Genomic DNA, 26,001 nt, shown 5'->3' on the forward strand with positions numbered 1-26,001 from the left:
GTTTATTGGCGTTATGAATAAGATTTAGATTCTTGCGGATATTGTCCGGGGCTTGTCTTGTTGGAATGAATCCGACCTGGTCCTGATCTTTGTGAATGAGGTTAGGCAAACATTTATTAATCCTATTGGCAATTATAGAGGAGAAGATCTTGAGATCCAAATTCAGTAAGGAAATGGGCCTGTAGTTTTGTGTAAGTAATGGGTCCCTCCCTTGTTTTGGAATAACTGTGATATGTGCTGTGTAGTATTCTGGTGGCATGGCTTGACCTGTTAGCATGCTATTACAGTATGTTTGTATATGCTTGAACAGGATGTTTGAGAATTTTTTATAATATAGTGCAGTCAGCCCATTGGGACCTGGAGCTTTCCCAGTTTTTAGATGATTTATGGTGGAATTTAATTCCTCTTCGGAAATAGGAGAATGTAGTGTAGCAGCGAAAGTCGTGGTTAGGGACGGTATTGGTACATTAGTTAGGAAATCATCCAATTTGGGTAAAGAGAAATTTGTACTATCTGTATACAGTTTTTGATAATATTTTTGAAATATTTCATAAATTCTGTTCGGGTTGAAAGTAATTTGACACTGCTCATCTTTTATGGAGAATATGGAATTTAATCTCTCTTTCTGTTTTAATTTTAGTGCAAGCATTCGGTCCATTTTGTTAGAAAATCGAAAAAATGTTGCTTGTGTTCACCTGATTGCTTTTTCAGTACGAGTCGTTAGTAAAGTTTTTAATTGTAGTTTTAAATCGTAGATACGTTTAGTGAGATATAGTGAAGGATTTGATTGATTGGCGATTTCTAATTTATAAAGTTCATTTTCAAGGGTGAGTTGCTCTTGGAGGCGGTTTCGTTTCTTTTGAGAAGCTATCCTAATGAGTACGCCAGTGATATATTTTTTATGGGCCATCCATGTATTGCCTATAGAGGTATCGGGGGTGATGTTTGAAAGAAAAAAGGCTTTGAGCTCTTGCTCAATCGTTATTCTTGTATGGGGGTCGGATAACAAAGATTCATTTAACCTCCATGTATATAACCTTGTATTTGCTACTTCTAATTTGAACACAAAGTACACTGTCATGATCAGGCCATGAAGAGGGGACATGTCTAGAATACATCAGTGAAGGTATGTTTTCTGACTTAGTAAGAATCCAATCTATCCTGGAATATGAGTGGTAAACATTAGAGAAATAGGTATAACCTCTTGTTTGTCTATGAGATTCTCTCCATGTATCAACTAAATGATGGGCTTGGAGGATATTCTCAAGTATAGTTTTTTCCTTCTTTGACATGTCAAGCCTCTTATTATTGGAGCTATCAAGGGTTGGGTTTACCGTTAAATTAAAATCGCTACCCCATATGATAGTGTCGTAGGAAATGGAATTTAAGGATCTAGCAATAGATTTGATTGTTTTCATTTGTTACGTTGGAGGGGCATAGCAGTTGACAAGACAGATTCTTTTTTCTTGTACCGTTCCAGAAAGAATTATATATCGGGAAATTGAACCCCCTTACATTGTGTGACAGCATCCTATACATTTAGTTTGTTTAAGGGGTTTCTAATTAAATCGACTACTTGGAATAGGTTGTTTCACGTCGACTAACAATCTGGTTACATGTTTAAATCTCATCAACACTCTGGTAGGGAAAAGTGTGGTGGTAAGGTGAACAGAAATAAGGTAACAGGAGAAACGTTCACAACCATTGACCATTATGTGGGCTAAGGTGTGCCGACCCATTATTAGTAGGGCCAGAAACAACAGCAGCCCAAAGTGGAGTGGCATACTTACCCCAGGGGCACAGCACTCCAGAATTAGAGAAAAAAAAAAGTAATATCATTCGTAACACGTCATGAAAGACATCAAGTAATAATACTATCAGAACAATGTCTCAGTATTTTGATTGCTCATTTTAGGTCCGTTCCAGGACTTACGTCGACAGGAGTCTCAGGAAGCAGACTGCCTATTGTGTGGTAAATTGTTGGGCCTGGTACGGCGAGCTTCTATCCATTCTCTGCGAGGCCTTTGTCTCTGTGGTAATGTTCCCGACTCTATGATCATGATGCCTGCTTTTTCCAGCACCCTTCTACCTTCCTCTTGATTTTTTGTGGAGTAGGTGGAGATGCAATGTGAAAAGATTAGAGCATGCGGAAATCCCCATCTGTATTTGATGTTTGCTTTGATTAAGGCCATCGTTGTCTTTCATGGCTTTTCTACTCAGTAGAGTCGCCAGGCAGATGTCAGGGAACAACCGTATCCGGAACATCTGGTAAATTATTCATTTTACGAGCTGCTGATAAGATCAAGTCTCTGGCCTCTTCATGGTGCATTTTAAGTACAACATCTCTTGGCGAGGCGTCCGGTTTGGGACCTCCCAGAGCTCTGTGGATTCTGGTTATTTTTAAAGAGTTAGAGTCTGCTTGAGGCAAGAGAGTGCAAAAGAGGTTCGAGGCAACCTCCATTAAATTGGTGCAACTTTCTGGTAGTCCTTTGATTCTGATGTTACCTCGGCGTGATCGATTCTCCAAGTCCTCACACTTAAGCTCCAGAGACTTGATTCTAGCATCTTGCTCCTGCAGTTGTTCTCTATCATATTCAAGGGCATCAGCAGTCATCCATTCTTTTCTCCAGGTCATTGGTTCTTTGGGCAATATCTTGAATTTCTTGTGTGAAATTGTCCACAGCTGATGACAATTCAGCCCAGAACTTTTTCTGAATGGTAGCTAGGAGAGTCGGTCTGCTGTGACCTCTGAGGTGGGCTCCTGGAGCTCGATGTGAAAGATTGTGATGCCGACATAGTGCGGCTTGTCGATTTTGGACGTTGAGACAACAATTGTGTAATCGATCGAGTATTAATTTCTGAAGAATTGAATTTTTTGGAACGCATTGCTCTGAGACCTCCTGCGTTCTGTAAGTTAGCTCATGACGGTTACTTAAATAATCGACTGCATATTAGTGCCCGTGGTGACAGACCTATGGCACCATGGTTATAGTCCACCAGGGCTGTCCATGCCCTCCGTGTTGGATTTTAGCAGGATATGGGGTAGATTTTGTAAGATGCAATATGTCTCTAGTGTGGCTCTGTTGCAGACTCTATGAACTGTGTATCCCTTTAATATTTTAGGAGTGAGGGGGTGGGAGGCCCAGCATATCAAGCCAGCTGAAGATATTGTGGTACAAAAAAGGAAAAAGAGTTAATAAGGGTAATAGTGCCAGTTGGCCAGTAGATGGAGCCCCTGTCACTGTAATGTGAGGCAGCTGTTGAGAAATATTTCTCAGGCTATGTGCCCACGGTGCGTGTTAAAACGCACACCAAAAACCGGACTCCTTCCCAGAAATCGCGCGTTTTTTTCCACGCGATTTCACCGCGATTATGATCGCGATTTTGCCGCGATTTTTGTGTGCGATATTCAAGCACTTTCCAAGCGATTTGAAACATCGCTTGGAAAGTGATTGACAGGTTGGTCACACTCGTCAAACATAGTGTTTGACGAGTGTGACCAGGTTTTTACTATTGAGGCCGCCCATGCGGCATCAATAGTAAAAGATAGAATGTTAAAATGCTAAAAAAAAATAAAAAAATCGGTGTATATTTACCTTCCGGCGTCCCGCGCTGCATTCCCGGGCCACAGCGTTCCCAGTAATGCCTTGCGAGACCTGTGATGACGTTGGTCTCGCGTTGCTATAGCGATCTCGCGAGACCACGTCATCACTGGACCGTGCCGCAAGGCATTACTGGGAACGCTTAGGCCGGGAATGCAGCGCGGGACGCCGGAAGGTAAATATACCCCGATTTTTTTATTCTTTTTTTTACAGGGGTATGGTACCCAGGGCCTGGAGGACAGTCTCCTCTCCTCCACACCGTGGGTACCAACCGCACATGAGACGCTTAACTTCCCGCATGGTGGGCATAGCCACATGCGGGAAGTAAGCGGTTCTCATGCATTCCTATGGGTGCGGAATCGTGGCAATTCTTTGCGATTCCGCACAAAAGAATGAGCATGCTGTGATTTTTTCCGCGATGCGATTCCACCGCGGAAAAAAGCGCAGCATTAGCACAGCATGTGCGGAATGCCATAGGAATGCATGGGGGGCGTTCTGTACACGATTTTTAAACGTTTTCGCGCCGAAAATCGCGGCAAAAACGCTTAAAAATCGCTATGTGGGCACACAGCCTCACTGTGATTTATGTTAAAGGGAATCTGTCACCCTTTTTTGAGATATCATATAATGTTATTCAATTGTGTGTCACATAAGGATTCTCTTAGTACTTTTGCTTCCCCCTGACCCCGCACCTTTCATGCATAAATACCTTTTTTATATCGGGTCAGATGTATGTAAACTGCCACGGTCCAGTCCGATGGGCGGGGCTTATTCAACTGCTCCCCCCCTCCCTGTCTTGCTCTATGCATTTCTTCTTGTGAAAACAAAAAGCAAAAAACACAAATATCCTGAACTAAAAGTAAAAAATATACTGCAAATAATGCATAAGGGTAATAATAATAATGGTATTTAGTAAACATAATTTTGATCAGAATAATGTACAAGCCATCCCGCCACGTCACGGCAACCCTTGTGGGACAGTCCCTACTCTAGTATTTAAAACCTTTTCACTTGCCAAGTGGCGTGAATGTGAATAAGGGTCGAGCGGCTGAACCACTAGTAACAGCTTAGGCCAGACTGGATGGCTTTCCCAGCTCAGAAAGAGGGCAGTCACACCCATATATGCACTGAATGCATTTCTTCTTGTGTAGAGCAAGACAGGGAGGGGGGGGGGCAGGTGAATAAGCCCCGCCCATCGGACTGGACCGTGGCAGTTTACATACACCTGAACCGATATAAAAAAGGTATTTATGCATGAAAGGTGCGGGGTCAGGGGGAAGCAAAAGTACTAAGAGAATCCTTATGTGACACACAATTGAATGATGTCATTATATGATAACTCAAAAAAGGGGTGACAGATTCCCTTTGAGTCCCTGGTGCTCCTTTAATATTGCTGAGTGGGGGGTCCCAGGGAACTCAAATCAAGCAGGCCGGCTATCTCAAACCCGGGACCGGCTCCCAGGAGGTCGCTCCTCAGGATTAACTGGGGGAAGGAGCACGGAGGGGGGAAAAGGGCCGCCCGTCACTTTAACAAGCCGACTCCACGAGGCTCACAGCAGCTGGAGTTCTCCTGCTTGTGTGCAGGAGCAGGTGAGGGGGAGAAGAAGCCGAGGGCCCGCAGGGGGGAGGCTCCACAGCGTCTATCTCACCAGAACTCAGAGCAATGCAAGGTCAGACACTGTGAGTAGCGGGGGGAGGGGAGAGAAGCCCAGGACTTAACAAGTAATACCTTCACAGAGCAAGTCCTGTATGTCACCATAACAATTTCAGCTCCTCTCTCAGCCCTCTCACCTCCCCGAGTTTGCAGCTCCCTCGCTTCAGGATTTCGTCCTCTCATCTTATATAATGTCTTGACACCAATTTGCCGCACAAAAAAATTTAGCTACCAAAAAAATATTTAGCTACAGGGCAGATATTTTACACCGGGTTTTGTCCGCCACACGGATCGCATATCATTGCGCTCAAAATTGTGTCATTTTCAGGCCTCCATAGAATGTTCTTTGTTGTGTCAGCCTACTTGTTGACACAATTTGGCTGGGCAAAAAAACAAAATAAAAATTTAGGCCAGATATTTAAAAGTGGGCTATCTCCGTCAGACGCCTCATCTATCTGTGGGCTACAAATTGTGGCATTTGAGACCTCCAATCAACTGTTTTGGCTGTCTGTTACCCTAGTTACTGCATATACACTATCTTGCGTTACTCTATTTTGGGATAAAAAAATACAGGCCACATATTGAACAGTGTGGTATTTCCGTAAGACAGATCTGATCTATCTGTGGGCTATAAATTGTGGCATTTCAGGCCTCCATTCCACTGTATTTGCTGTCTGTTACCCTAGGTTTATACACTATTTTGCATGGTAAAAAAATAAATAAAAATAACACATATTGAACAGTGTGGTATCTCCGTCAGATGCCTCATCTATCTGTGGGCTACAAATTGTGACATTTCAGGCCTCCATTCGACTGTGTTTACTGTGTCTTACCCTAGTTATTGACACCACTTTTGTAGCAAAAAATTCATTTCTACCTATATTCCTGATATTTGAGTGGTTTTCCCGCACACGGATCACATACAAGTTTGCTCCCAATTCAGCCATTTGAAGTGAACATGGAAAATATTGTGGTCCATTTAAAATGGGCAAGGCGTGTGGCTAGGGATGGGGAAGTGCATGCCGAGGCCGTGGACAAGCTAAAATTGTGCCACAACAAACACCAACATCTTCTCGCATGACCTTCCTGTCAGAAGTCATATGGACTGCAGAACAACACTATTGAAACCAGAGCAGTGTCAAAAGGTTGTTGCTTGGATAGCAGATAATGCTTCCAGTCACTTATCCACCACCACCAGCACCCTGTCTTCCACACGGTCAAGTCTGAGTAGCCGTGAGTCTGAACTGCATATTCCTCACCCTGATCCTCCTTTCTCTCGCAATGCAGCGTGTCCGGAGACAACTGATCCCACACTTGGACCCTCCGAAGAGCTGTTCACTTTTCCATTTATAGATTCGAGCCTCTCGCCTTGAAGCAGGGCAAGATGAGCTAGCATGTAGCGATTCCCAAATATTTGAACAGCCACATTCACACGAAGGCGATGGTAATAACGTGTCACAACAGGTGGACGATGATGAGAGACAATTGCCAGAAAGAGGAGGACCAGGGTGCGGAAGTGGAAGCCGAGGTGGTGGATGATATAGTAACTGACCTAACCTGGCAGGAGGACATGCAGAGCGAGGACAGCAGCACACAGGGGGAGGGAGGCGTAGCACCCCAACAGGCAGGAAGAAGCAGTGCGGTGTCCGCAGACTGAAGGCGGGCAACCGTTCCTCGTAACACCAACACAACAGAAATCGGCAGTACAACTGTTAGATCTTCCCGCGTCTGGTTGTTTTTTAAAGACTATGCAGATAACCCCAGACAGGTCATTTGCACCACCTGCCATGCCTGCATCAGCAAGGGTAGCAAAACTAACAGCCTGATCACCACCAGCATGATCAGGCACATGGCAGCAAAGTACCCGACTTTGTGGGCCGAACACCAGGCTCCAGGAACAGTGTCTGTGGGTGAAAACACTGCTTCCACTGTTGTGCGTGCAAGCCAATCCCCTGTCCACGTTGCACGTGAAGATGCCTCCTGCCCTGCACCTGTCGTTGCACACACTCAACTACCACGATCAACAAGCACGTCCTTGTCCCAGCACAGCTTTTAGTTGTCCATACCCAAGTCATTGGAACGCAAGCAAAAATACGCAGCCAATGCCCCACAGGCTACAGTACTAAATTCAGACATTTCTCGTCTCCTTGCACTCAAAATGTTGCCTTTTTAAGCTCGTGGAGATGGAAGCTGTCTGCAGCGTGATAGCTGCGGCTGTTCCAAAGTACTCGGTCCCCAACCTCCACAGTTTCTCCCGGTGTGCTGTCCCAGCATTACACAAGCACGTGTCCCACAAAATTACCCGTGCCCTGAACAATGCTGTTACTAGGGAAGTCCACCTAACCACGGACATGTGGACAAGTGCTTGTGGGCAGGGACACTAAATGCCGCTGACGGCACATTGGGTTAACATAGTGGAAGCCGGGACCCAGAGGGACCTTGCGCTGGAACACGTTCTCCCAACGCCGAGAATTTTGGGCCCTACATCAATCAGGGTTTCCCCCACAGTCTACAGCTCCTGCACCTCCTCTTCAGCCTCCATCTCCGAATTGACTACATCAGTCACAACCTAGAATCACTGCCTCAGCCAAGCGTCAACAGGCTGTACTAAAGCTAATATGCTTAGGTGACAAACTACACAATGCTGAAGAGTTGTGGACAGCTCTGAAAGAGCAGGCAGATGTGTGGCTGACACCGCTGAAAATACAGCCAGGCATGGTTGTGTGTGACAATGGCCGGAACCTGGTGGCGGCTCTGAGGCAAGGCGAGCTCACACATGTACCATGCCTGGCCCAAGAGGGGGATGAAAAATGAACACACAAAAAATGGTAACTTGCCCAGTATTAAATGGTTTAAGGGAGGGGTACTGACATGATGTATGCCCCCAAGGCGGTCCAGTCCAATGGGCGTCACTGGTCTTAGTCTGATGCCTCTTTTCTTTTTTGATGCCGTCCTTCTTCTGTGCTTCGTGTTGATGACACATCTTATGTCATCCACACAGTGTCCCCAAAATCGCACTCCTGCGCAGGCATGCTTCTCTGCTCTGACCAGGGTAGAGTAAAGTACAGCAGTGCGCAGGCGGGGCTCACTGCAGTACTTTGTGCTGCCCTTGACAGAGCAAAGAGGCATGCCTGAGCAGGAGTGCGATGCCGGGGACACTGTGGATGACATAAGATGTGTCATCCACACAAAGCTCAGAAATATGACAGCATTGCAAGAAGAAGGAAGGCACCGAACTAAGACCAGCAATGCCCCTCGGACCGGACCACCCCACCCCATATATATAGAATGCTGTATATCAGGGCTGAAAGGTGGTGGCCTTAGCGCATATGGGACAAACCTGGTAATAGGTTCCTTTTAATTTAACCCTCTTTGAAGAAGCTGACATTGCGAAACGTGCGTAAGCTGGAAAAGTGGTAAATTTCATACTTCAATGCCTATACTTTTGGCATGTTGTTTTAGGACATTGATTTCATACTTTCAAATTAGGATGTTTATTTTCACAAATCAAACGAGTTGCACCAGACTCATGGGATATGCTATAATAGCGCTTGCTAGCACTTTATATACATATATCTTTTATTTTTCTACCCCATGAGTCTGATGCACTGTTTGCTGTGATTATACCCCCTTTTTTTTCTCTGTGTCCTCACTATATGGGTTATTCTTTGACCAGTGCATCACATTTTTGTCCTTCTGGGTTGAATATAATGCTTATAATTAGATTATTAACTAGATGAAGAGCCTGGCGCTGCCCAGGCATAGTAACTAACTACAGTTAGTCATAATAAATTATAATGATTATATATATATATATATATATATATATATATATATATATATATATATATATATATATATATATATATATAATATATATATATATATATCTGAGTGTAGAGCCCCGCCCACTCCACAAATTCACATTCACTATAATATCCCACATCGTCTCGTCAGCCAGAGCTACCGGACTACTACCCCTAATATCCCACATCGTCCCGTCAGCCAGTGCCACCGGACTACTACCTCTAATATCCCACATCATCCCGCCACAGCCGCCGGACTACTACCTCTAATATCCTGCATCATCCCGTCAGCCAGAGCCACCGGACAATTGCCACTAATATCCCACATCATCCCGTCACAGCCGTCAGACTATTACCCATAATATCCCACATCATCCCGTCCGCCAGAACCACCGGACTACTGCCTCTAATAGCTAACATCATACCGTCAGCCAGAGCCACCGGACTACTACCCCTAATATCCCACATCATCCCGTCAGTCTGGGGTCAGAACCAGAGCGCTGAGTGGAACGGTCCTAACTTCCATACCGGGGATCCCTTTAAGAGATTCCTGGGGTCAGTACCAAAGCGCAGAGTGGATTTGCCCCAACTTCCATACCGGGGATCCCTTTAAGAGGGGCCTTGGGTCAGAACCAGAGCACTGAGTGGAGTTGCCCTTACTTGCATGCCAGTGGGGTCAGAATCAGAGCGCTGAGGGATTTGCCCTATCTTCCATACCAATAATCCCTTTAAGAGACCCTGGGGTCTCTCTCTCCCCTTTTCCAGCGTTCTGTTCCTTTAAATTTCATACACCGGCTGTTGCGACGGATCCGTCCAAAAACCGGATTTGTTGCATCAGTTTTTTGCAAATCTACAACGGATCCGTTTTTTCGCAATTTGACGGTTTGGTATGGAGGATGTGTGATGGGTTTATAGGCACGGGAGCTGGGATTCATTTTCTATCATGTGCTCGCTGCTCCTTTCTGGGGGGCAGACAATGGCTGGGAGCTTATGTTCCCGGGGATGCTAGATTTCTCCCACCATGTCAGTGTCTGCTGAGGTGTTGTCAAGTGGGAAAACTTGCTCATAGCAACCAATCACAGCTCAGCTTCTTTTAACCAGCTCTGGTGACATGAGAGATGCTTAGTGATTGGTTGCAAGGAAACCTGTTGCTCATAGCAACTAATCACAGCTCAGGTTCTTTTGAACAGCTCTGGTGAAATGAGAGATGCTTCGTGTTTCGTTGGTGATACACACATACATAAATTCAGTTTTATATATGTAGATTACCTATATTTACTAGTCTTAAAATAAAGTTAATCTTTTATCATTTTGTATATATACATATATATAAACCTGATAGGAACCTTTAACTTACCTCATTTTTGCACTTTTGCACATAACCACCAGATGGAGCCACCGTATCCAACACGTGCCTGTTTTGTCTATATTCTCGCATGATTTACATAGATTTTTGAATTGTTTGGTTGAAATACCTATCCTCTTATCCCAATAGTTGTATAACTAATGCATTTATTTTGTATGTATATATGATTGACCACTTCTGTCTCTGGAAAAACAATCCCCTTTATGATATGCCTTTGTATGTTTTTATTGCTATTTAATAAAGATGAATTATGTTTTATGAGTTTTTTTCTTGGTAGTTTAATGTTTGATGGCGTTTATTGTGTAATCTAAACTCCCGTATAATATTGTCACCCCGTCTTGTGTTGTCCCTTTAATGCTTCACTGCCCCTCCATTCATTCTCCTAAAATGCGGGGCGCGTCGAGGAGGAACAAGGACCTAACATAGATCTGTTCTGTACGACATATGTGCTGCCGAGTGCATTAGAGTAAAGATTGTGTGTGCTGGTCACTGAGAATGCTCTGCAATAAAGTCTGACATTGTGTGTGCTAAGGGACTACCATTAAATACATTAGGCAAATGTGTGGCAATAATCGAAGTGTTTTCTGCATGACTCGTTTCTTTGGGTCCACCTTACCCTAATGCATAGTGCCATTTTTTATTTACAATTTGCTGAATAACTGTTTTCTGCCTGAGAAAGCCGTTCTATTCAGGTCGGTGAAACGGCCGGCTTTGTTGCTAGGCAACAATACAGCATGAGGAGCAAGTCTTAAACAAATGCGGTGTAATGACGTGACGTGGTTTTCTAAATGCATCTGCAGTGTCAGATACTTTTTTTTTTTTTATTGTGGCCAGGTAGCTGGAACATGTTTGTAGAAAATCTGTCACCAGGTTTTTGCTACCTGAGAGCAGAATAATGTAGGGGCAGAGAATCTGGTTCCATCAATGTATCATTTACCGAGCTGTTGTTTTTGATAAAATCACTGTTTTATCTGTTGCAGATCTACCAGTTCTGTCTGCTGACCTCTGAATAACCATTCCCCCACCACTATTTGGCAGTTTTCTGAGTGCACTGTGCATAGGCAGAAAACTGGCAATCATTACTGGGGTGGGATTCTACAGAGCCCATGATTGTGGAAAGCTACATGGCAGCAGATTTGCTAGTCCTGCTGATTTAAAAAAAGTGTCCTCTTCAAATCAAGCAACCCAGTAAGTGGCACAATGCTGGAGTCAAGGTCTCTGTCTCTACCTTATGTTGCTCTCAGATTAGGTGCAAAAACCTGGTGACACCTTCCCTTTTGACAGGTCATTTTTTTCTGCAGCTGGCAGATTGTCCTGTAAGTCCTCTTAAAATCAGAAGCTCTCATTGGTGAAGTTCTCACTGGTGAAAGCACAGTAAGGTGCCTCCATATGGCTCCCTGTACAGCCAACCACCTCAATTATACATGTGGTGGGACCTGCCACATATATTTTCCTAATGTTTTTCTTCTAGAACAGTGCTCAAGGTGTCAAGCTCCAGTCCACTTGCTCCACAATAAATCTAAAGATGGGGAACCACATTCCCCCATGCAAATATTGAAGCTAATATTCATCCAATGCAGTTTTAAAAGCAGCAATGTTTAATTTCTATATCGGTTTTTCTCAAGTTTGAGGAAGACTCGTCTGTAGTTGAAATGTCGCTGTTTAACTGTATTTGATGAATAAAGGAGACCATTTTTAATTTCCTATATTGGCTGGGGTGTTGTAGTTTCCACATGTTTGGATTTATTGTGGGGCAAGTGGAGTAGAGCTTGACACCTTCATTACCATCTTGGATGTATTACTACTTGAATAAAACCTTTGTTGCAGTGCAGCTTTTTTTCTGATTTTTTTTTTTTTTTTTTTTTTTTTTTATTTCTATTAATCTGTTAGGGGAAAAAAAATCAAAGATGTGCAGACTTACTGTTCAAGCAAGTCTGAAAATTTATGTGGGTGTCCTATAACTGGATCCTTAAAGGGAACGTGTCAGGTGATTCATGTCACCCACAGTTAGCAAGGACCAGAGACTAACTCTATTAATACAAATATCTGTTTTAATGTGAAACGCTGTGATTTTTCAGAGAAAACCTAGTTGAAAATTGGAATCATGAATAAGTTAACTGAGTACACCAGTTGTGTAAACATGTTCCATCAAATTCTGAAAAACTTAAAGCGATGAACTGGATTGTAAGTTGGTGTGCATGCAGCGTGTAAGCACATGTTCCAACTGGCCATTAAACAGACAGAAACATATTAAAGAAATACCCTGCAGTAAATGAACAGCAATAGTGCATGAAAGTAATATAGTGTGCTTGGTTAACATAATTTTGATTTAAAAAATGCAAAAGCCATCCCACCACATCATGGTGACCCTATTAGGACGGTCCTAACCTCTAATATTAAAACCTTACTATTTGTCAAGTGACGTGCGTGTTGATAAGGACTGAAACACGGCTAGTGAACACGCATCCTCGGGGAACTATATGAATATAATGTCCAATTCAAAAAAAAAGGCAGGCCACACCTGAGTGCAAACAGCCAAAGAGAAAACCTGAAGAGATGAACTGGAATGTTAGTTGGTGTGCATGCAACTGGTAAGCGAAACACATGGACACTTGACAAATTATAAGGTTGTAATATTAGAGGATGTGCCCGTCCTGTATAGTTGGTATAGTTGGTTGGAAGTTGGTTCGCATACAGCATGTAAGCGCATGTTCGCACTGGCCACTAAAAATACAAAAAACAAAGAAAAAAACATGAACATGATAAGCAAATAACCTGCAGTGAATAAATAAACAGCAATAGTGCATGAAAAGAATATAGCATGCTTGGTTAACATAAATTTGACTTAAAAAATGCAAAAGCTATCCCACCACATCATGGGTCACCATGATGTGGTGGGATAGCTTTTGCATTTTTTTAAATCACTGCAGGTTATTTGCTTATCATGTTCATGTTTTTTTCTTTGTTTTTTGTATTTTTAGTGGCCAGTGTGAACATGCGCTTACATGCTGTATGCGAACCAACTTAAATTCCAGTTCATCCCTTTAGGTTTTCTGTTTGTATTCAGTAAATATAAAGGTGTGGCCTGCCTTTTTTTGAGCTGGACATGAAATTTATGTAGTTCCCCATAGCTGCGTGTTCACTAGCCAGGTTTCAGTCCTTCTTTGCCCTTATCGACAGGCACATCACTTGACAAATTATAAGGTTGTAATATTAGAGGATGTTCCCGTCCTGTATAGGATCACCATGATGTGGTGGGATAGCTTTTGCATTTTTTAAATCAAATTTATGTTAACCAAGCACCCTATATTATTTTGATGCACTGTTGCTGTTTATTTACTGCAGGGTATTTGCTTATATTTTTATCTTGGGTTTTGTTTCCATCAAATGCGGAGTCTGACTCAGCTTGATGAAGTGGTCTCTTCCCAATGTGTGTATGTGGATGTGCCCCGGCTAGCTGAGTCGGGGGGAGGAGAAGCCACCTTAATTTATTCATAAATGTCCAGGAGATTTCATGATGAGATACAAATGTTGACTATAGTCTACTAATGTAGACAAGACAGTTGACAGGTCTGCTTTAAAGGGTTTATCCAGGACTATTTTTTTTTTTTGGCTACGATAGTTCTTAACTACTTGCCTATTGTGCCCGGCACCGATCTCTGCTGGCACAGAGTTGTCACAGACTGCTCCTGCTGGGGATTCAGCCTCCATTAGCAACTACCTGCCTGTTAGTTTTTAGTCCCATAGTAAAAAAAAAAAAAAAGACTCAATTTTGGAAGAAGTGTGCAGTTCTGTTTCCATTACATATAAATGTGATCCGCTTTTTTTTTTTTTTTTTTTTTTTTACATAGGTGACTTGGCATGAAATCGCAAGGCCTCAGATCCATGGCTATGACATGCAGTGTATTGCAATGATCAGAAGATTTCAGTTTGTATCCGGAGCAGATGAGAAAGTTCTTAGAGTGTTCTCTGCAACAAGGAACTTCATAGATAACTTTAGTCGTATTTCTGATGTGTCAATGGAAAAAATTCTTTTAAACGCAAGTATCATTTCCATTTACTAGAAATCTATTTAACCCTAAAATGTCCCGTTGTGCGTGATTTCTAACTGACACAGAAAAAGATCCCCCAGATAACTATGAATCCCTTCACACGAATACAGCTACCAAAAAGAGCAAATGAAGGACTAAGATCAAATTTATAAAAAACTAGCTGAAGAGCCCGGCGCTGCCCGGGCATAGTAACTAACTGTGGATAGTTATAACAAATTATAATTATCCTCCATCCCATAGTCCCGTGCCCATATACCCAACATACCTATCCTCCATCCCATAGTCGAGTGCCCATATACCCATCACACATCCTCCATCCCATAGTCCCATACCCATATACCCATCATACATATTCTCCATCCCATATTCCCATGCCCTTATACCCATCATACATATTCACCATCCCATAGTCGAGGGCCCATATACTCATCACACATCCTTCATCACATAGTCCCATGCCCATATACCCATCATACATATCCTCCATCCCATAGTCCCATGCCCATATACCCATCATACATATTCGCCATCCCATAGTCGAGTGCCCATATACCAATCACACATCCTTCATCTCATAGTCCCATGCCCATATACCCATCATACATATCCTCCATCCCATGGTTCCGTGCCCATATACCCATCATACATACATATCCACGATCCCATAGGCCCGTGCCCATATACCCATCATACATATCCTCCATCCCATAGTCGAGTGCCCATATACCCATCACACATCCTCCATCCCATAGTCCCATGCCCATATACCCATCACACATCCTCCATCCCATAGTCCCATGCCCATATACCCATCATACATATTCGCCATCCCATAGTCGAGTGCCCATATACCAATCACACATCCTTCATCTCATAGTCCCATGCCCATATACCCATCATACATATCCTCCATCCCATGGTTCCGTGCCCATGTACCCATCATACTTATCCGCCATCCCATAGTCCCGTGCCCATATACGTGTCATACATATCCTCCATCCCATAGTCCAGTGCCCATATACCCATCATACATATCCTCCATCCCATAGTCCCGTGCCCATATACCCATCATACATATCCGCCATCCCATAGTCCTGTGCCCATATACCCGTCATACATCTCCTCCATCCCATAGTCCAGTGCCCATATACCCATCACACATCCACCATCCCATAGTCAACCATTATGACATCATAATGAGCGGCGGGGCTTGCAACCTAGGATGACATCAGCGTCGCCATGGCAACCATTATGACATCATAATGAGGGGCGGGGCTTGATACACACACACTTTTTCCCCATTATGTAGATAGGGGCAAAATTGTTTGGTGAATTGGAACGCGCAGGGTTAAAATTTCACCTCACAACATAGCCTAGGACACTCTCGGGGTCCAGACGTGTGACTGTGCCAAATTTTGTGGCTGTAGCTGCGACGGTGCGGATGCCAATCCCGGACATACATACAAAGTGTGTATGTATGTGTGTGTGTATGTGTGTATGTCTGGGATTGGCATCCGCACCGTCGCAGCTACAGCCACAACATTTGGCACAGTCACACGTCTGGACCCCGAGAGCGTCCTAGGCTATGTTGTGAGGAGAAATTTTAACCCCGCGTGTTCCAATTCACCAAACAATTTTGCCCCTATCTACATGCAGGGGAAAAAGTGTGTGCATGTCAAGCCCCGCCCCTCATTATGATGTCATAATGCCCCTATTTGCATACTGGGGAAGCAGTGTGTGCGTATCAAGCCCCGCCCCTCATTATGATGTCACAATGGTTGCCATGGCGACGCTGATGTCATCATAGGTTGCAAGCCCCGCCGCCGCTCATTATGATGTCATAATGGTTGACTATGGGATGGAGGATGTGTGATGGGTATATGGGCACTGGACTATGGGATGGAGGATATATATGACTGGTATATGGGCACGGGACTATGGGATGGCGGATATGTATATGGGCACGGGACTATGGGATGGAGGATGTGTGATGGGTATATGGGCACTCGACTATGGGATGGCGAATATGTATGATGGGTATATGGGCACGGGACTATGGGATGGAGAATATGCATGATGGGTATATGGGCACGGGACTATGGTATGGAGGATGTGTGATGGGTATATGGGCACGGGACTATGGGATGGAGGATATGTATGATGGGTATATGGGCACGGGACTGTGGGATGGAGGATATGTATGACGAGTATATGGGCACGGGACTATGGGATGGAGGCTATGTATGACGGGTATATGGGCACGAGACTATGGGATGGAGGATGTGTGATGGGTATATGGGCACTCGACTATGGGATGGAGGATGTATGATGGGTATATGGGCATTCGACTATGGGATGGAGGATATGTATGATGGGTATATGGGCATGGGACTATGGGATGGAGAATATGTATGACGAGTATATGGGCACGGGACTATGGGATGGAGGATATGTATGACGAGTATATGAGCACGGGACTATGGGATGGAGGCTATGTATGACGGGTATATGGGCACGGGACTATGGGATGGAGGATGTGTGATGGGTATATGGGCACTCGACTATGGGATGGAGGATGTATGATGGGTATATGGGCACTCGACTATGGGATGTAGTATATGTATGATGGGTATATGGGCATGGGACTATGGGATGGAGAATATGTATGATGGGTATATGGGCATGGGACTATTGGATGGAGGATGGGTATATGGGCACTCGACTATGGGATGGAGGATATGTATGATGGGTATATGGGCACGGGCCTATGGGATCGTGGATGTGTGATGGGTATATGGGCACGGGACTATGGGATGGAGGATTATTATAATTTGTTATAACTAACCACAGTTAGTTACTATGCCCGGGCAGCGCCGGGCTCTTCAGCTAGTAATAGATATAAATTCAAATTTTATTAAATATCATGAAAAACTACAGATTACAACACAGTAAAACAGAGTACCAAATAGTAGGGACCAAGTAACAATGAAGCACACAGGAGGTATGACCAAAAAGGACTATGATATACAAAGGTATGCCCAAAGAAATAAAGTGCATAAATACCTAAGCTGCCCTATTAGCATTCTAAGGGATATACAATACTTGTAAGGTGTCACCCAATCAGATAAGCAGATGACTTTGGCGTTTAGCATCTACTATATAATCATCTAAGTCTGTCTGTCTGTTTGTAAAGGTAAATCCGTTCTATAGTGGGTGTGTTAGGAACTCATTTCAGTGGTCCACACCTTATTTAGCATAATGCTACTCCTTTATAAAGCTATCCACAATTTTGGAACATATCACAATATACCTGAGGAAGACATCTTATACTGTCGATGTATGATGCCAATCCCGGACATACACACATACAAACATACACACATTTAGCTTTATATATTATATACTAGCTGAAGAGCCCGGCGTTGCCTGGGCATAGTAACCAACTGTGGTTAGTTATAACAAATTATAATGATTATATTGCACATAAAAACCGTGCATCTAATCCTATCCTGTGTGATACTGACTGCTGAGCCTTGTATCTAATACTATTCTGTGTGATACTGTGTGCTGAGCCGTGTATCTATTCCTATCCTGTGTGATACTGACTGCTGAGCTGTGTATCTAATCCTATCCTGTGTGATACTGACTGCTGAGCTGTGTATCTAATCCTATCCTGTGTGATACTGACTGCTGAGCCATGTGTTTAATCCTCTCGTGTGTGGTACTGACTGCTGAGCCGTGTATCTAATCCTATCGTGTGTGATACTGGGCTCCCCCTGCAGTCTGTGTCAGAGGGTGGTCTGTGTTGGCACGGTAATAAATTGTGTTATTTCCAGCTTTACAGAAGGCCTCAGTTACCACAACTGTCTACAAAGAAAACTGTTGCTCATAGCAACCAATCACAGATCATTTCTCATCTTTTAAACAGCTCTGGGACAGCGTGACGAGTTTTGAGTGGTGACTTTTATGTGGCGAGGTTGGTATATGTGTGGTGAAATGTGTGCTGAGGTGGTATATGTGTTGAAGCACGTGGTAGTGTGTGGCACATTTTGTGGGTGTGTTCACATCCCCGTGTGTGGTGAGTATCCCATGTCAGGGCCCCACCTTAGCAACTGTACGGTATATACTCTTTGGCGCCATCGCTCTCATTCTTTAAGTCCCCCTTGTTCACATCTGGCAGCTGACAATTTGCCTCCAACACTTTTCCTTTTCACTTTTTTCCCATTATGTAGATAGGGGCAAAATTGTTTGGTGAATTGGAATGCGCAGGGTTAAAATTTTGCCTCACAACATAGCCTATGACGCTCTCGGGGTCGAGACGTGTGACTGTGCAAAATTTTGTGGCTTGTAGCTGCGACGGCGCGGATGCCAATCTCGGACATACATACACACACACAAACACACACACACATTGAGATATACACTCACTGGCCACTTTATTAGGTACACCATGCTAGTAACGGGTTGGACCCCCTTTTGCCTTCAGAACTGCCTCAATTCTTCGTGGCAGGGATTCAACAAGGTGCTGGAAGCATTCCTCAGAGATTTTGGACCATATTGACATGATGGCATCACACAGTTGGCGCAGATTTGTCGGCTGCACATCCCTGATGCGAATCTCCCGTTCCACCACATCCCAAAGATGCTCTATTGGATTGAGATCTGGTGACTGAGGAGGCCATTTGAGTACAGTGAACTCATTGTCATGTTCAAGAAACCAATCTGAGATGATTCGAGCTTTATGACATGGCGCATTATCCTGCTGAAAGTAGCCATCAGATGTTGGGTACATTGTGGTCATAAAGGGATGGACATGGTCAGCAACAATACTCAGGTAGGCTGTGGCGTTGCAACGATGCTCAATTGGTACCAAGGGGCCCAAAGAGTGCCAAGAAAAAATTCCCCACACCATGACACCACCACCACCAGCCTGAACCGTTGAAACAAGGCTGGATGGATCCATGCTTTCATGTTGTTTACGCCAAATTCTGACCCTACCATCCGAATGTCGCAGCAGAAATCGAGACTCATCAGACCAGGCAACGTTTTTCCAATCTTCTACTGTCCAATTTCGATGAGCTTGTGCAAATTGTAGCCTCAGTTTCCTGTTCTTAGCTGAGAGGAGTGGTACCCAGTGTGGTCTTCTGCTGCTGTAGCCCATCTGCCTCAAAGTTCGACGCACTGTGCGTTCAGAGATGCTCTTCTGCCTACCTTGGTTGTAACGGGTGGCAATTTGAGTCACTGTTGCCTTTCTATCAGCTCGAACCAGTCTGCCCATTCTCCTCTGACCTCTGGCATCAACAAGGCATTTCCGCCCACAGAACTGCCGCTCACTGGATTTTTTTTCTTTTTCGGACCATTCTCTGTAAACCCTAGAGATTGGTGTGCGTGAAAATCCCAGTAGATCAGCAGTTTCTGAAATACTCAGACCAGCCCTTCTGGCACCAACAATCATGCCACGTTCAAAGGCACTCAAATCACCTTTCTTCCCCATACTGATGCTCGGTTTGAACTGCAGGAGATTGTCTTGACCATGTCTACATGCCTAAATGCACTGAGTTGCCGCCATGTGATTGGCAGATTAGAAATTAAGTCTTAACACACAGTTGGACAGGTGTACCTAATAAAGTGGCCAGTGAGTGTGTGTATATATATATATATATATATATATATATATATATATATATATATATATATATATATATATATATATATTCCATCCAGAATAATTTAGTGGTTTGATGTAGGAAAGATGTATATCTTTGTACCGTGTTAGCCAGTAGATAGAAAAATATTCAGAATTGAGAGTCCTCAGTTGTTGATACCTTTTAATGGCTAACTGAAAAGATGGTAACACATTGCAAGCTTTCGAGACTACTCAGGTCTCTTCATCAGGCATTGACTAATACAACATCTGAAGAATCACATATATATGCACCACACAGCACAGAAAAAATGCAATAGATAAGACAAGTGACGTGAAGCAGAATTATCATTATGGGATTTTATCCTAAGTCATATTACAAGACTCGTTAAAGGGTTGATTGTGACTTGTAGGATCGCTACCACCAATAGGTGGCGCTGTAGAGTAAAAGTCCTCTTTCAGTCTGAAGAGGCAATTTGCACATTATGGGATAGGGAGAAACATAAATATTGGACTAGTTCATAGATAAGAAATCTGGATGTTTTATTGTCCTCTGATTGGGGTCTCCTAATGTGTTGTGATGCCCCCACAAGGTCTTGGGAGCAAATTCCTTAACTGATGTAAAAAGACCTAAATCCATGCGACACATTCATTCCAGCACTGAGAGTGTCAAAGGTCATCATAAATTTATACTCCCATACCCTCCTGTCTCTCTGAGAAGTGAAGTTACTTTTCAATACCAGTAATTTCATATGTAGTCATGGGAGGGAAGCACTAGTGAAGTGACCTTTGAGGAAGCACCTCAGGGGTTTCCTTTCTTCAGAAGATTTGCTGAAAACATATTTCTAGCTAAAAATCTACTGTATTTTTGAATGAGTGGGGTCTTGACACATGACATTGCTCATTTTTAGAAGTAAGATGTGGTTACAGCAAAGCTTTTTTTGATTATATTCTGTCAATCAATGTTTTTTTTTTTATTTCATTTTCATACTTTGATTGAATTTATCTCATTTCTTTTACATTTGATCCTATATTGGTCCCAAAAACTAATACGTGATGAAAAATAAATCTACACTGTAATGTTACTTCTAATGAGTTTTCGGTGTTGATGGTACATTGTGCACTGTAATGACTCCATTTGTGTTTTCCCATGTCAGTAGTATTATATGGAACTTCTTCACCAAGTTTTGAATCTGTCTTGACAGCTGTTTTTTATCCATGTTATAAACATGATTGACGAACGGATGTCCATCGTCCTAATGTGCCTTTAGAATAACAAAATACAACATTGAAGTAACAGATAGAAAAAAAAGAAATAGAGAAGTTATCTTGGCCTAAAGGGACTCTGGCACCAGGTTTTTCCTACTCCATGTTATTATTATTACTACATGTGTGCCCGATGCTATAGCATCGGGAGGGCAGTAACGTCACGATGGGGGCAGCTTTGTGGTGCTGGGGGTGGCAGCCCACTTCCGTGCAGTCACAACCGGCAGGAAAGATGGTGTTTTGCGGCCTGTGCTGGAGATGGTGTGCGGCGCCACCAGAGGGTGACCGCATCCAATCTCCAGCACAGGCCTCAAGCCGCGGTCTTTCCTGCCGGCTGTGACTGCACGGAGATGGGTGGGAAAGCAGCGGCGGGATCCGTAGTCAGGCGGTGGGTCCTGGCGGGTGTCCGGCGGCAGGCAGCTTCCCTCTCATTACTCCCCTCTCATTACACCCCTTCATTACACCCTCTCATTATACCCCCTTCATTACACCCCTCTCGTTATATCCCTTCGTTACACCCCTTTCACAGCCTTGTGATCGCAGTGGCAGCCTGGATCCGAGCGGCCGCTGGGATCCAAGCGGCGGTCGGGATCGCAGCGGCAGCTGGGTTCCCAGCGAAGGTCGGGATCGCAGCGGCGTTCGTGATCACAGCTGCATTCTGGACCTGAGCGGCATCACTTGAGTGTTCCAAAATGGCGGTTGGCGTAGTGGATTGTAGGATTCGGGGCATCCAGACGGAAGTGGATGACAGCCAATTTAAGGCAAATATATATATATATATATATATATATATATATATATATATATATATATATATATAATTTTATGCATTTTATTGATAAGGGGGGAGTAAAGGAGATCTTGAGAGGATCGAAGGTTGCGTGTGGGTAGGTACCGGGAGACCATGTCACAGATGTATGGAGGAGACAGGTTGTGGATGGCTTTGTATGTCATGGTTAGGGTTTTGAACTGGAGCCTCTGGGCAATAGGAAGCCAGTGAAGGGCCTGGCATAGGGGGGAGGCTGGAGAATAGCGGGGAGACAGGTGGACCTTTTGTGTCGCTTTATTTATTACCTGGTTTATTTATCAAGCCTTTTGTTATGGATTGGTTTTTCCATTTTCCATACATATATTGCTAATGTGGTTGTATATTTTATTATACCGGGTGAGTCATAAAGGACGGATGTATTTGAAGTGGCTATAACTCACCACCAGGTGGAGGTAGAGATGTGCGGGAGGCGGGGTTATGTTTGTGAGGTGAAAGCATTGTTTTTATTTTAGTTTCAGTTTAAGCTATGGTGCCGTGGACGATAGAACATCGCGTTTTTGCGTACGACAGTTTTGTCAAGAATAATGAGTGTATCACAGCCATTCAGCGTGAGTTTCGGCGTCATTTCAATATTCACAGAAATCAAGCTGTTCCCGCTCGTAACACTATCCTACGTTGGGTTGAAGCACTCCGTACACGAGGTACACTAATGAACAAACGACCACGGGGGCTCCACGAACGGCACGTACCCCTGAAAATGTGGAACGCGTCAGGCAAGCCATGCTGCGTAGTCCGAGTCGATCTGCTCGGAAACATTCTTTAGAACTTGCCCTCAGTAATCGTACAGTAAGGCGTATTTTGCATTTAGACCTGCATTTCCACCCCTATAAATTGGCCATTGTGCAACAGTTGGAGCGCGGGGATTACGCAGCACGACTGAAGTTCGCACATGAGATGGAAGCAATTATTGAGCAAAACGACAACCTTATTTTATTCATGAGTGATGAAGCTCATTTCCATGTCAATGGCGTGGTTAATCAGCAGAACTGCCGTTATTGGGCCTATGAAAATCCGAAAGAATTACATGAACGACCGCTGCACAGCCCTAAGGTAACGGTGTGGTGCGCTATGGGCAAATATGGCGTGATCGGTCCGTACTTTTTCGAAGGCGATAATGGCAATACTGTTACCGTGAACTCACAACGTTATATCGCCATGATAAATAACTTCTTTGTTCCTGAGTTACGACGGCAACATATCCCCATCTCTAGTGTGTGGTTTCAACAAGATGGGGCAACGGCCCACACAGCCGGAGCAACAATGAACGTTCTTCGCCCTCTCTTCCCTGGTCGCATCATTTCCAGGTTTGGCGATATTAATTGGCCTCCTAGGTCCCCAGACCTGTCCATGTGCGATTATTACTTATGGGGTCACCTCAAATCACATGTATACAAGCTTAAGCCTCGATCATTACAAGAACTGAAGGAAGCTATTCGAGTGGAAGTTGCCCAAATCGACAGAGTTGTGTTGGAACGTGTTGATGCCAACTTCCAAGAACGCCTTTGGAAATGCATCACTGATAATGGCCACCACATGGCAGATGTTGTTTTCCACACTTGAATTTGTCAAATGCTATTAGTATACGTAACCAAATCTGTGAATACATTTATATTTAATAAATATTTAACGATTTTATGATTAGTTTAAAAACGTCCGTCCTTTATGACTCACCCGGTATATACATTTTTTATGCACTTAATTGTTGTGCCAATATTTTAATAAAGGCATTTTTATACTTAAATAGTGTGTTACCAATTATTTTATATTTTTTTATATTTTTTATATGTTATATTAATTTTTACATCTTTTTACCCTGTGGGATCTTATTTCCATCCATCTTTGAGTCACTTTTCTTTTACATATACCGGATGGTCTGCCATCCTTTGTTAGAGGGATTGGTTCAACCACATTTTTGAGTTAACATATATTATCACACACATGTTTATAAAATATTATATATAAATACAGTCATGGCCAAAAGTATTGACACCCCTGCAATTCTGTCAGATAATATTCAGTTTCTTCCTGAAAATGATTGCAAACACAAATTTTTTGGTATTATTATCTTCATTTAATTTGTCTTAAATGAAAAAACACAAAAGAGAATGAAGCAAAAAGCAAAACATTGGTCATTTCACACAAAACTCCAAAAATGGGCCGGACAAAAGTATTGGCACCCTCAGCCTAATACTTGGTTGCACAACCTTTAGCCAAAATAACTGCGACCAACCGCTTCCGGTAACCATCAATGAGTTTCTTACAATGCTCTGCTGGAATTTTAGACCATTCTTCTTTGGCAAACTACTCCAGGTCCCTGATATTTGAAGGGTGCCTTCTCCAAACTGCCATTTTTAGATCTCTCCACAGGAGTTCTATGGGATTCAGGTCTGGACTCATTGCTGGCCACCTTAGAAGTCTCCAGTGCTTTCTCTCAAACCATTTTCTAGTGCTTTTTGAAGTGTGTTTTGGGTTATTGTCCTGCTGGAAGACCCATGACCTCTGAGGTAGACCCAGCTTTCTCACACTGGGCCCTATATTATGCTGCAAAATTTGTTGGTAGTCTTCTGACTTCATAATGCCAAGCACACGGTCAAGCAGTCCAGTGCCAGAGGCAGCAAAGCAACCCCAAAACGTCAGGGAACCTCCGCCATGTTTGACTGTAGGGACCGTGTACTTTTCTTTGAATGCCTCTTTTTTCTCCTGTAAACTCTATGTTGATGCTTTTGCCCTAAAAGCTCTACTTTTGTCTCATCTGACCAGAGAACATTCTTCCAAAATGTTTTAGGCTTTTTCAGGTAAGTTTTGGCAAACTCCAGCTTGGCTTTTTTATGTCTCGGGGTAAGAAGTGGAGTCTTCCTGGGTCTCCTACCATACAGTCCCTTTTCATTCAGATGCCGACGGATAGTACGGGTTGACACCGTTGTACCCTCGGACTGCAGGGCAGCTTGAACTTGTTTGGATGTTAGTGGAGGTTCTTTATCCAACATCCGCACAATCTTGCATTGAAATCTCTTGTCAATTTTTCTTTTCCGGCCACATCTAGAGAGGTTAGCCACAGTGCCATGGGCTTTAAACTTCTTGATGACACTGCGCACGGTAGACACAGGAACATTCAGGTCTTTGGAGATGGACTTGTAGCCTTGATATTGCTCATGCTTCCTCACAATTTGGTTTCTCAAGTCCTCAGACAGTTCTTTGGTCTTCTTTCTTTTCTCCATGCTCAATGTGGTACACACAAGGACACAGGACAGAGGTTGAGTCAACTTTAATCCATGTCAACTGGCTGCAAGTGTGATTTAGTTATTGCCAACACCTGTTAGGTGCCACAGGTAAGTTATAGGTACTGTTAATTACACAAATTAGAGAAGCATCACATGATTTTTCGAACAGTGCCAATACTTTTGTCCACCCTCTTTTTTATGTTTGGTGTGGAATTATATCCAATTTGGCTTTAGGACAATTCTTTTTGTGTTTTTTCATTTAAGACAAATTAAATGAAGATAATAATACCAAAGAATTTGTGTTTGCAATCATTTTCAGGAAGAAACTGAGTATTATCTGACAGAATTGCAGGGGTGTCAATACTTTTGGCCATGACTGTATATTGTGAGTTTGAATTCTTTTCCTCTGTTTATTTTTGGATTAGTTGGGCAGCAGAGTGTAGGGTGGACTGGAGTGGTGACAGAGTTTCTAGAGGGGAGGCCAGAGAGTTGGAGGTTGCAGTAGTGAAGGCGGGAGATAAGAGCGTGCACTAGTGTTTTTGCAGTTCCATGGTTGAGGAA

At 43.5% G+C, this 26,001-nt stretch overlaps 1 protein-coding gene across 4 annotated transcripts in view; it reads left to right on the forward strand.

The window, feature by feature from the left end:
• ELP2 (elongator acetyltransferase complex subunit 2) overlaps positions 1 to 26,001 on the forward strand; it is a 162,750-nt gene that overhangs the window by 109,053 nt on the left and 27,696 nt on the right. For 3 of the 4 annotated variants that reach the window (XM_073587856.1, XM_073587857.1, XM_073587858.1), the window contains one exon: positions 14,280 to 14,468. The exons of the other annotated variant lie outside the window; for it this stretch is intronic. In XM_073587856.1, the coding sequence (XP_073443957.1) occupies positions 14,280 to 14,468 (189 nt within the window). The remainder of the gene's footprint in view (positions 1 to 14,279; positions 14,469 to 26,001) is intronic. 4 annotated transcript variants of the gene reach the window in all.

This window comes from Dendrobates tinctorius, unplaced genomic scaffold, assembly GCF_039654945.1.
Source record: "Dendrobates tinctorius isolate UK_male_01 unplaced genomic scaffold, ASM3965494v1 ptg000102l, whole genome shotgun sequence".
Classification (NCBI taxonomy): domain Eukaryota; kingdom Metazoa; phylum Chordata; class Amphibia; order Anura; family Dendrobatidae; genus Dendrobates; species Dendrobates tinctorius.